At 42.2% G+C, this 13,178-nt stretch overlaps 1 protein-coding gene across 7 annotated transcripts in view; it reads left to right on the plus strand.

Moving 5' to 3' along the window:
• The first annotated feature begins 2,709 nt into the window (after window positions 1-2,709).
• Window positions 2,710-13,178, plus strand: part of SBF2 (SET binding factor 2) — a 457,341-nt gene continuing 446,872 nt past the window's right edge. For 3 of the 7 annotated variants that reach the window (XM_049713586.1, XM_033404541.2, XM_049713584.1), the window contains exon 1: window positions 2,711-2,923. In XM_049713586.1, coding sequence (XP_049569543.1) covers window positions 2,869-2,923 — 55 coding nt within the window. In that variant the 5' untranslated portion in view covers window positions 2,711-2,868. Of the gene's footprint in view, window positions 2,924-13,178 lie in introns of all 7 variants that reach the window. The other 4 variants (XM_033404539.2, XM_004279197.4, XM_033404540.2 and 1 more) reach the window with 2 other exon arrangements.

Below are 13,178 nucleotides of genomic sequence, written 5' to 3' on the forward strand. Positions count from 1 at the left end.
AGTAAAACCAATCTGAGTTTGCTTTACCCCTCACTCTTTGGTGAGAGGTGATGGTGGTTATCTCAGGGGATGGTCTGGCCTTCAGCCAACCTCAGTAATCAGGCTGCCTTGTCAGGGCTTATCAGTTTCAGCTGACTGGCAGCTGTTGGCTGAGAAGCAAAGCACAGTTCCAGTGTATGCTAAATATGTTCACATGTGTATTCAAATACATGATGCCTTTATATACATATACCTGGGGTATGTCAAAATCCCTATGCTACAAAACACCCATTTGCAAATGGTCTGGCAGCCTACCTATGACCTAACAGGTGAAACATGTCTAAATGCAAACAGCACTTGATTCGAGGCTTGAAAACAGCTAATCTTTGATTTAAAAAAAAAAAATTAAACCAACACTTGTGAATGAAATAAAAGCACATTTTAAAAGTAAAATGTGACATCCTACGTCATGTCATGTATAAAACTCAACTCCAAATGGGTCAATGGCCTAAAACAAGAGTAAACTATGAAACTCTTAGAGGAAAACATGATGCTGAGAAGTGATCTTGGATTTGGCAATGGATTGCAATGGAAGCCAGGCAATATGACACCAAAGCACAGGAAACAAAAGAAAAAATAGATAAATTTGACTTCATATGGTATAATACATACAATGGAATATTATTCAGCGATGAAAAAGAATGAAGTACTGATACATGCTACAACATGGATGAACCTCGAAAACATTATACTAAATGAAAGAACCCAGACACAAAAGGTCACATATTGTATGATTGTATTTATATCAAATATCCATACTAGGTAAATCCATAGAGACAGAAAGCAAATTTGTAGTTGTCAGAGGCTGGGGGAGGGGAAAATGGGAGTGACTGCTTTACGGGTGTGGGCTTTTCTTTTGGGTGATGAAAATATTTCGGAACAAGATAGACGGGGTAATTGCACAACATTGTGAATGTACTAAATACCACTGAATTGTACACTTTAAAATGGTTCATTTTATGATGTGTACATTTCACCTTAAAAAAAGTGAAATGGGGAAGGAACATGATAGCTGCCTTAAAAATCAGAAAGGCTATCATACAAAGATAGATTTTATTTTTTCTGGGTATTTCCATGGAGCAAAACTGGGGGAAGTTACAGAAAAACTCTGACATAACAAGGAAGAACTTTCTAACAATAGGGTTGTTAAACAGTGGAATGGGCTAGTTCCCAAGGAAGTTAAATTAGGCTTTTACTAAAAGTGATCAAGTTGGATGATGAGCTTTCAGGGAATTTATAGAGAGGATTCTTACTTGAGGTGTGACTGAAGCATTTTAGGTTTAATTGTTTTCAAGATCAATCTGTTATCTTCCCTCCACCTCTGCAACTAGGCTGATTCAGTTTGACCATGTGCAATTTGCAAATGAACTCCTTGAGTTACAGTATTCCTTCCTCACAGTTTCAGTTCTAGAGCAGCCCAACCCTCCCAATCTCTGGGTGAAAAAAGCACCACACAGAAAGAGGAAATGATCAATGAGAGTAAACTTCCAGTAGCTGAGACACCAAATCTCTGAACTCACAGTTCAGAGTTCGAGCAGCTTCCTGCTGGTAGTTGGGGGAAATTGTATGCATTTACTCATTAAACATACTCGTTAAGCACTTAAGACACTTTGCTAAGAGCTCTTATATGTAAATGAAGGGTTAAATCATCAATTGATAATGAGTAGTGACAAGCAACCAGGAAGATAATCATATTTGCAAATCATGGAGATTCCCACAACTTCAGTCTACCACTTGTAATATATCCTGCTACTAAAACTTCAGGAGATGCTAACAGAGGACAAAGCAAGCTCATCTGGATGGATGCCTCACTTGCCAAATTCGGAACGATCAATAAGAGCTGCAGTAAAAAGAAAGCGATCTAGATAATTCCTAGTTTGGATGATGAAATCCACTAATTCATTTTAATTGCATTGTTTGAACAGGGAAGTTGGAAGTTCCCGCTCCTGCTGCAAGAGCCCTGGGACCGCTGCAAGGGGCGAAACCCTAGGCGAGAAGGGCTCCCTTGGGAGAGACAAGCCTCCTCCCTCGGATTCTGTTGTTCCGGGCAGTTCAGGAGGATCCCGGGGATGCCGCGTTCTTCGGAGGAATCCAGCCTCCCCAGGCGCTCCGGGGGAAGCCCAGGCCAACCGCCCCCAGCCCACCCAGCACTAAAGCACGAGGCGCCTCTGAGGATTGAGCAAAACCCTCTTCCTCCTCCGCCTACTCGGTGGCATGTTCCTAAAATTCCCATCTGCACAACATAAACAGGAAACGTGCAGCAAAAGCCCTGGCGGTGCAAATTCCATGCTTCCAGTCGAGGGCGGGAGAATCTCGTCTTGGGAGGGGGAGGGGGAGGGGAAGCAGCAAACTTTCCAGGGGACCCCTCAGCCATCCCTGTCTCTTCTTCCCAGACCCAGAAAGAAAGAGTGGAGAAGGCGGAAGGAAAGACACCCTGCTTTAGGAAAAATAGGGGAGTGGGAGGTGGGCCGCGGAGGAGCAGCCAGGCCTCAAAGTGAACCACCCCAAGCAGCTGCGGTGGCGGCGTGTGGTGGCAATACGCCCGGCAGCCCACTCCCCAAACCAGCTGTCCTAGCGGCGCCAAGAGGGTGGGGGTGGGCTCTCCGCCGGGGGGTCAGGTCAACCAGCCAGCGCGGGTGGGGGCGGGGGAGGAGCGGACGCTAAGCGCGGCGCAGGCGCAGAGCGCGCCTCGGTTGTCAAACATGGCTGAAGTGCCGCCGCTGCCGCTACTGCTGCTGCAGGGAAAATGCTGAGCCCTCCCGGAGCGGGTGGGCGGCGGCGGCGAAGGCGGCAACGGGCACCCGCTTCCCCGGCGCGGCGGCGGCGGCCATGGCCCGGCTGGCCGACTACTTCATCGTAGTAGGCTACGACCACGAGAAGCCAGGTAAGGGTGTGGGACGGGCGCCGCCCCCGGGCCTCCCCGCCCCCGCCCCCCGGCTGCCGTCCAGTGGGCTCCTCGGGGCCGGGCGTCGCGGCCTGGAGGCGGGGAGGGCCGGGCTGGGCCCCGGCTGAGCGGCGCTCGGCGTCCGGCCTTCTTGGCCCCGCTGAGCCTCGCGGTGGGCGTGAGGGACCGGCACGAGGGGAGGGGGAGGAGGAGATCGCGTCCTCCGGGCCCGGGGCGGCCCAGCTGGGGCGAGTCTGGGTGCCGCGACCCTCGCTCTGGAGGGGGCTGGGTACCAGGGGCAGCGCCCCGGTGCCGGCGGGATTGGGCCAGGACCGCAGGGCTGGTAGGGCGGGAGCCAACTGTGCTAAGTTCCTCGGGGATAAACTTCTGCCCAGCATCCTGAGTGAGTAGCGAGTGACGCAGGGGGCTGTCCTCTACGAAAGGAAGTGCTGAGAGTCCTGTGCTCCCTCACCCCTGAGCTGGTGGGGGCCTGTCTGGTCACCGCGCCAGTGGACGCGTGGTACCGAGGAAGGGGAAAGGATCCTTAAACTTCTAAACATTTCTAGGAAATGCTCCTCGTTCTTTCAGAACAAATGTGACGGTTATTTCAGAATGAGTCTGAACACTATTTTTTTTGTTGTTAACATCTTTATTGGAGTATAATTGCTTTACAGTGTTGTGTTAGTTTCTGCTGTACAACAGAGTGAATCAGCTATACGTATACATATATCCCCATATCCCCTCCCTCTTGAGCCTCCCTCCCACCCTCCCTATCCCACCCCTCTAGGTGGTCACAAAGCCCCGAGCTGATCTCCCTGTGCTACGCAGCAGCTTCCAACTAGCTATAGCTGTTTTACATTTGGTAGTGTATGTTTGTTAATGCTACTCTCTCACTTCGTCCCAACTCCGCCCCCCCCAAGTCGTGAACACTGTCTTTTTAGGTAAGGACCGTTAGCAGACCTCTGAAGGTGATCTTGTTTCACTTTAATGTGTGTTTTAATTCTTTTCATTTGTCACAAAATTTTCCTCATAAGGAACAATCTGGCAAATGCATTGCATTTTAATTTAATTGAGGGATTTCCACAACTGAAGAGAATTCAGGGTTTATGCCCGTTTATTTTTGTATTTGTATTCTTTTGTATTACTGTATAGCTACACATAATGTAATAACTTGAGCTGGGGAAGCACGTCTATTTCAGGGTAATTCTGGTCGCACATTTGCAAGGAATTTTCGATCTCAGCTAGACAGTCCCTTCATTTTTCAGAGGAGATGCTGAGATTGTGTTTTGCTGATGGTTACAGCCATTTGTAGCATCAGAATACCATTGTTCTACCCACTATTGGTCTACTGCCCCTTTCACTATTCCTCTCCTGATAAGTTCCTTTAGCAGGGACCTTTTATATTCTTTAGTCCTTCATCACTCTTGACCTGACTGAGGTTAACAAAAGAAGGGCTTGGGCTATATTTAAAGTATTTTCTGGCTCCAAAATTTTATTTGTTATTTCCTAGTAATTTTGCATAATCTGTCTCTTTCTTATTACCAAGATTAACAATATGGAGAATCACAGTTTGTTTTTAACATTATTTCATTTTTAGCGACATTGGGGTTTTTCCCCCCTCACCTTTTAAAAAAATTTGAAACAATCACAAACTTGCAGAAAACTTGGAAGTATGGTACAAAGAACTCTTTACTCCCTGAACCATTTGAGAGGAAGCTGCTGACCTGATGTCCTCCCTTATCACCCCAGAATGCTTTAGTGTGTATTTTCTACAAACAAGGTTATTACCCTACATAATCACAGTATAATCATCAAAATCAGGAAATTAACACTGGCATAGTACTCCATCTAGTTCTCACGTTTTGTTGATTATGCCATTAATCTCTTTACTGGCAAAAGGATCTGGTTCAGAATTATGTATTGCATTTATTTGTCACAGGCCCATCTCATCAGAGGTGAGGCAAGCTCTTGGATGGCTTTTGAGCTCAGCTGAGGAATCTTACTGATACTCAGGTGTTTGCTGCTTGCGTACTTATTCTCGATGGCGATGAATTTCGTTTTCATTTACTTTCAATACATTTTTGGCCATGTGCTGCATGACTTCTTCCATCTGAAACAATTCCTTCATCTTTTGATTTTCATAACCTTGACCCTAATGAAGATTATAGGGTCGTTATTTTGTAGAATACCTCTCATTTGGGATTATCTGTTCTCTTATGATTAGATACATACAGGTTATGTATTTGGGCAGGAATATCACAGAAGTGGTGCTCATTGCATCCTATCTGGTGTACAATTTCAGTTTGTCCTGTTATTGGTGATTTTCACTTTGATTCCTTGATTACTTTGATTATAAGCAATGTCTGCTAGGGTTCTTCACTCTAAAGTTAATATTTAATAGTTAATTAATAAATGGTTTTTGTGAGGACTTCTTTGGAACTATGTGTCTTGTTCCTCATCAGACTTGTATTCCTTTATGCATTTATATCTATGCATACATGGTTTTCTGTTTTTTTGCTGAGTAATATTGTTACTGTTTATTTAGTTGTTCAAATTATTCCTCTTTTGGCCAACGAGAGCCCATTCAAGCTGGCTTCCGTGTCTTTATGACGTGTCCCCACCATTCTTTGAGTATGTCTTTACTTTTTGGTATAAGAAGATGCTCTGGGCTTATCTTGTACTGTCCCTCCTTTAGTCCTGGAATCAGCCATTTCTCTGGGGAGACCTGGATCCTTTTAATGGAGAATGGTATTTAGAAGCTAAGATCTCAGTGCTGTGTGTTTATTGCTGTTGTATTGTTACTGCTCTCAGGCTTTCTTAATGGACCGAGCCGGGGAATATATGTATGTGTACACACACACATATTTATGTCTATGTTTATTTGTTTATCCATATATATTGAAAACCGTGAGTTCCCACCAGTACCACTGATTTCGCTTCAACACTCCAGGGTCCAGTTTATTTTTTTCCTTTTTTATATTTGTAATATTCTTATCTGACAGTGAGAAATCTGGCTTCCGTTATCCTTAATATATTTACTTCTTTGTTCAGTCTCCCTGTATTTAACCAATCTTTCATCTTTGCTACCACCCTCTCCTCTCCTGGATGCCTTCCTCTCTCTGCTGGGCTCAGATTCTTCATTCTTTCTCTCCCAGCCCCCTGTCCCTGTCAGGACCTAACAGCCCATACCAGGATGCCCCAATACAGGGACACCCTTTTCAACCTGCCCTGGCTTCGGCTCCCCATGTCAGCTTCCCCACTGTTTGTGGATATACTTCTCAGTCCCCTTAGGTTCTGCTTCCATGTGGAGCACGACGTCGTCCTCATTCCGTGCTCACCCAGTGCCCCATGCCAGGTTGCCCCTCTGCTTTGACAGCCTCCTTGCAGTGCTTGGACTCTGACTAAACTCATTTGGCCGTTCCTCCCCACATAGAGTACCTCCTTGGTTCACTTGGGCTCTGACAACCCTCACCCCACCCCAGGGCTATAATGACCACTCTCTATCCCACAGTAGGGAAAGGGAAGATTATTTTTTTAAGTACCATAATCCAGAAGCTTTTATAAATTGTAGAATCTTGATAGTGAGATTTATTCTTTTTTTTTTTAACTTGGGATAATTTTTCTTTTCTTTTTTTTTTTACATCTTTATTGGAGTATAATTGCTTTACAATGGTGTGTTAGTTTCTGCTTTATAACAAAGTGAATCAGTTATACATATGTTCCCATATCTCTTCCCTCTTGTGTCTCCCTTCCTCCCTCCCACCCTCCCTAGGATAATTTTTCTTTAGTCATGTTTGTTGAAGTATAATTTACATGCAATAAAATTCACCTTTTTAACTAAACAGTTCAATGAGTTTTGACGGATGTACACATAAGTGTAGCCACTACCGCAATCACGATATAGATAGAGAACACTTCTCTCCTAAAAGCTCTTCTGTGCCCCTTTGCAGTCAATTCCCTCCCTAGCCTCTGGCAATCGCTGATCTATTTTCTGTCCTTGCGTTTTTGTCTTTTCTAGAATGTCTTCTAAATGGAATTGTATAGTTTTTTATGTCTGGCTTTTTTCACTTAGAAAAATATGTTTGAGACTTATCCATCTTGTATGTATTGTCAGTTCCTTTTTATTGCTGAATATAATACAATTTGTTTATCCGTTCACCAGTTGGTGGACTTTTGAGTTTCTGGTTTTGGGCTATTATGAACAAAGTTATTCTAAACATTTGCAGACAGATCTTTGGCTGTTCATATGGTTTCATTTCTCTTGGGTAGATACTTAGGAGAAGAATTGCTGGGTCATATGATCAGTGTCTGTTTAACTTTATGTGAAACCACCAAACTGTGTTCCAAACTGGCCATGCCATTTTGCATACTTACCAGCAATGTAAGAGAGTTCCAGTTAGTCTTTTAAATTTTATTTATATTATTAAAAAAAATTTAACCATTCTAGTGGACATGTAGTGGTATCTTATTGTGGTTTCAATTTGAATTTTCCTGGTGGCTAATGATGTTGAGCACCTTTTCATGTGCCTATTGCATTGGAATATTTTTGTAAAGAGGCTGAGCAAATTTTTACCCTTTTTTATTGGATTGTTGTTTGGCTTCTTTTTAAAATTTATATATAGTTGATTTACAATGTGTTAGTTTCTGCTATACAGCAAAGTGATTCAGTTATACATATATACTTTTTTTTTTTTTTTTTTTTTTTTTTTTGCTGTACGCGGGCCTCTCACTGTTGTGGCCTCTCCCGGTGCGGAGCACAGGCTCTGGACGCGCAGGCTCAGCCGCTCCGCGGCTTGTGGGACCTTCGCGGACCGGGGCACGAACCTGTGTCCCCTGCATCAGCAGGTGGACTCTCAACCACTGCGCCACCAGGGAAGCCCTATACTTTCTTTTTTTATATTCTTTTTCATTATGGTTTATCTCCCTGTGCTATACAGTAGGACCTTGTTGTTTATCCATTCTATATGTAATAGTTTGCATTTGTTGGCTTCTTATTATTGAATTTTTAAGTTCTAGATACAAGTTTTTTTTTTTAACATCTTTATTGGGGTATAATTGCTTTACAATGGTGTGTTAGTTTCTGCTTTATAACAAAGTGAATCAGTTATACATATACATATGTTCCCATATCTCTTCCCTCTTGCGTCTCCCTCCCTCCCACCCTCCCTATCCCACCCCTCTAGGTGGTCACAAAGCACCGAGCTGATCTCCCTGTGCTATGCGGCTGCTTCCCACTAGCTATCTATTTTACGTTTGGTAATGTATATATGTCTATGCCACTCTCTCGCTTTGTCACAGCTTACCCTTCCCCCTCCCCATATCCTCAAGTCCATTCTCTAGTAGGTCTGTGTCTTTATTCCTCTCTTACCCCTAGAGATACAAGTCTTTATCAGGTGTTTTGCAAATATTTTCTTCCAATCTGTGGCTTGCCCTTTCATTTTCTTAACAATAGCTTTTGAAAAGTAGGCGTTTTAATTTGAATCACTTTTTAGGCATTAGAATAGTTTTGTGTATCTTGAGTTGTATCCTTTGAATAGTCCTTTTTATGTAAAACTCTCTGTAAAAAGTTACTGGGAGAGGGCTTCCCTGGTGGCGCAGTTGTTAAGAGTCTGCCTGCCAGTGCAGGGGACACAGGTTCGAGCCCTGGTCTGGGAATATCCCACATGCCGCAGAGCAACTAAGCCCACGCGCCAAAACTACTGAGCTTGTGCTCTAGAGCCCGTGAGCCACGACTACGGAAGTCTGCGCGCCTAGAGCCCATGCTCTGCAGCAAGAGAAGCCACCACAATGAGAAGCCCGTGCACTGCAACAAAGAGTAGCCCTTGCTCGCCGCAGCTAGAGGAAGCCTGGGCGCAGCAATGAAGACCCCATACAGCCAAAAATAAATATATAAATAAATTAAAAAAAAACTTTAATTAAAAAAAAACTTACTGGGAGAAAATCCACCAAATCTACGTACTTGTTTGAATTGTAAGTAAAGGATAAACCTAATTGAGTCTGCAAACCTTTTTTATAAAGCTTTCTTCAGGAGTTAGTATGATTTTGTTACCTACATCTCTCTAAAAGCTAATCATACTATGATAATATGATACTGAAATGTTCTGTGTTTAATTCCAGAATGTTCCTGGAATTATTTGTTCAACATACTAAACTATTTTTGTTCCTAAAGTATCTTTTCAATTAATAATACTTTTTAGTTGATTTTTTTCATATTTCTATTTTAAAGTTGAGTTGAAAGAAAAAAACCTTGTCTTTTGAAAAATTACTTTTACAAACTGGAAAAAATAGTTAATACATGCTATTTGAATTATATGCAAAGAAGAGTGCTTGACACATAGTAGATGTTTAATAAAGATGTATTGAATGAATACCCAGTTGCTGCACATATGGAAAATACAAAAAACTATAAGGAAGGTGAGGGATGGGTGTAGTTATGAAAGGGTAACAGGAGGGATATTGTGGTAGTAGAACTGTTTTGTATCTTGACTGGGTGATGGATACATAAGCCTACATATGAACTGCATAGAACTAAATACACACAAACACAAATGAGTACACAAATGAGTAAAACTGGGGGAATCTGAACAAGAAAGTACATTGTATTAATGTCAATATCCTAGTGTTGATATTGTTCTGTAATTTTGTAAGATGTTATCATTGAGGGAAACTGGGTACAGAGAAATGGGATTTCTGTATTCTTTCTTTCTTTAAATAATTAATTAATTTATTTTATTTTTGGCTGCGGGTCTTCGTTGCTGCATGCGGACTTTCCCTAGTTGTGGCAAGCAGGGGCTCCTCTTCATTGTGGTGTGCGGGCTTCTCATTGTGGTGGCTTCTCTTGTTGCGGAGCACCGGCTCTAGGCGTGCGGGCTTCTGTAGTTGTGGCTCGCAGGCTCTAGAGTGCAGGCTCAGTAGTTGTGGCACACGGGCTTAGTTGCTCCGTGGCATGTGGGATCGTCTCGGACCAGGGCTTGAACCTGTGTCCCCTGCATTGGCAGGCGGGTTCTTAACCACTGCGCCACCAGGGAAGCCCTGTATTATTTCTTATAGTTGTCTTAAAATAAAAGTTTAATTTAAAAAAAGCTATAAGGAAGATAAAAAGACACCCAGAGTAGCCTTTTTTTCCCCTTAACATCGATGACATAGGAAAAGGTTATTCTATTAAATTCCAGAAAAACATAATCTTCAGTGGCAAAATTATTACATCTTGTGGGTATATTAATAATGGGTATTATAATGGGTATAATAATGACTTCATTTACTTTATTATTGGATATTTAACTTGTTTCCAATTTTGTGCTCTTCTGAATACTACAGTAAGTCCCCTGCATATGAACGAATTCTGTTCTGAGAGCATGTTCATAAGTCCAATTTGTTTGTACGTCAAACAAAGTTAGCCTAGGTACCCAACTAACACAATTGGCTATATAATACTGTACTGTAATAGGTTTATAATACTTTTCACACAAATAATACATAAAAAACAAACACAAAAAATAAAACTTTTTTTTTTTTTTTTTTGCGGTACGCAGGCCTCTCACTGTTGTGGCCTCTCCCGTTGCAGAGCACAGGCTACAGACGCGCAGGCTCAGCGGCCATGGCTCATGGGCCCAGCCCCTCCGCGGCACGTGGGATCTTCCCGGACCGGGGCACGAACCCGTGTCCCCTGCATCGGCAGGTGGACTCTCAACCACTGTGCCACCAGGGAAGCCCATAAAACATTTTTAATCTTACAGTACAGTACCTTGAAAAGTACAGTAGTACAGTACAACAGCTGGCATACAGGGGCTGGCATCGAGTGAACAGGCAAGAGGAGTTACTGACTGGAGGAGGGAGAGGAGGTGGGAGATGGTAGAGCTGAAGGATCGTCAGCTATAGGAGATGGAGGGCAAGCTGCAGTTTCACTCACGCCTGACGTTGATGGCACAGGTTCTGGTTCCTTGCTGGATTCAATTCTATCTACCCTCTTGAAAAAATGATCCAGTGATGTCTGGGTAGTAGCTCTTTTTTTCTCATCATAGATGACACGGCAGCACTGGATTACATTCTGAACAACTGCTGCAACCTTCATGTTCCGTTTTACGTTTGGGTCCTGTGCCTCAAAAACTAACAGTGCCTCCTCAAATAAAGAAAATCTCCTTGCCATTTCCTGTGTTTGTGAATCTCTTCAGTTCTTCACCTACTTCCTCTTTCCCTTGTCGCTCCACTGTCTCAATTATTTTCACTTTTGTTTCCATCGTTACTGCTTGGCATTTCTTAGCAGTACCAGTCACATCACCGCTGCTTTTACCCTTTCTTCCGGACATCCTGGGCTTGAAATAAAGATACTGTACTACTGTATTCTATACAGTACTGTATAGTAAAGTACACAAATGCACAACCACTCGTAGAAGATGCACGCGCTTGACAATGTACGCCAGACGCGTGAACTAACTTGCCTGATTGGACATGCGAACGCCTGTTCGTATCTTTGAAAGTTTGCAACTTGAAGGTTCGTATGTAGGGGACTTACTGTACTGTCATGCTGAGGAGAACATAGCTTGAAAATCACTGATTTTTATGACAGTCTGATTTTGATAATTTGAAATTAAGAGTTTATTTTCCTGACTTTGCATATGTACTGTGGCACAATAATTAGCAAATTTCATTTGTTTCTAGTAGGTGAAGTTACTTAGCCAACTGTCTTTATTTTTCTTATAGTTTTTACTTTCTCGTACTTTGAGATTTGTGCAAGAAAAATTGTTAATGACCACATGGGTTAATTCCCTTATATGCCTTTACTTTTTTCTTTTTGTTTTCTTTTGCTGTCCGTTAATACACTTAGAATTTAATCCATTTATTTAGATGGTATTTAACCTGGAATGAAGTATTATAATCATTTGAGGTTCTTGCATTCTTTCATATCAACCTGCTTAAGTATATTAGAGAAAGCATTTGAAATATTTTATTTAAGCAGTATAAGTGAGATAAGGTAAAAGGTAAATTTATGCATAATACCTGAGGTGTCATAGTCTGAGACATTTAAAAAATTGATAATTGTTTATTATTGAACCATTGTAATTCATAGCCTGGATCCCCTCCCTTCCCCCATTCTGTATTGAAGTAGTTGGGATTTCTTGGTTGCTGTTTGTTGCCAGTTGTCAAGAACCCTTTGGGATTCATTGATTTGACAGGTATTTATTGCTTTCCAGGCATTGTGCTAATTGCTGGAACAAAAATAAATGAGTAAGGAGTAAGATTCTATCCCTAACTTAGTCATTAATGGAGACAGTCTTGAAATAAATAGTGATAAATGAAGAAGATGTGTCCACTTTACTGAGGGAGAGAGAAGGCTTCTTATGAAAGGTGATGTTTAAACCACGGTATGCAGGATGAATATGCATTTGCCAGGTAGAAAAAAAGGGTAGAGGAGGCTATAGGCAGAGAGAAAAACATGTAAATGTGTGAAATGGATTGTTCCAGGAATGGAGAGAAGTATAGTGTAAATGGGAATTGAGGTAAGCTTTGGTGCTGGAGTAGGTTGGGGTCAGATTGTGAAAAGCTTTGTGTACTAGGCTATGGAATTTATAGCTTTCACTCTGTAGACCGTGGAGTCTGTTGAAAAGTGGGGATTCTTGAAAATCAAGAAACATCTTAGAAATGTGACTCAAATAGCAATGGACTGGAGGGAGAAAGAACAGTGTGAAAAAACTCAGGAGCTTTTACAGTGGGAATAGAAAGGAACGTATGGATTCTAGAGAAATTTTAAAGCTCATATTAGCAAAATTTAGTAGTGAGTGGATGTGAAGGGTAAAGGAGAAAGAGTAGTTGAGGGTAACAGTTTCTAGCTTGGGTAAGTGAGTGGGTGATGATGCTGTGAATGCAAATGGAGAATTTAGGGGAAGAAATGAATTTGGATGAGGGAAAGAAATGCTGAGGTTAGTTTTGATATGTTGAATTAAATGTGCCTGCCTATAACCAAGGTAGAGATGTCATTTAAGTGTTCAGATGTATGGATCAGGAGGTTAGGAGAGAAGTGAAGATTAGAGATATAGTTTGGCAATTACCAGTAGCCAGCTGATTGTCAGAAATAAAGAAAAAAATGAGATTGTTTAGGGAATGTGTATAGAGTGAAAAGAGGAGTGGCCTAAGAATTGAACCCAGGGAAAATTCGATATTTAAGAGGTAGATAGAGAAGTAGCAGCCAGGAAACTGGATGGGAGTGGTTAGAGGTATTGCAAGAGAACCAAGATAGAGTGGTATCATGGAAACGCTG

This window comes from Orcinus orca, chromosome 8 (genome assembly GCF_937001465.1).
Source record: "Orcinus orca chromosome 8, mOrcOrc1.1, whole genome shotgun sequence".
Taxonomy (NCBI): Eukaryota; Metazoa; Chordata; class Mammalia; order Artiodactyla; family Delphinidae; genus Orcinus; species Orcinus orca.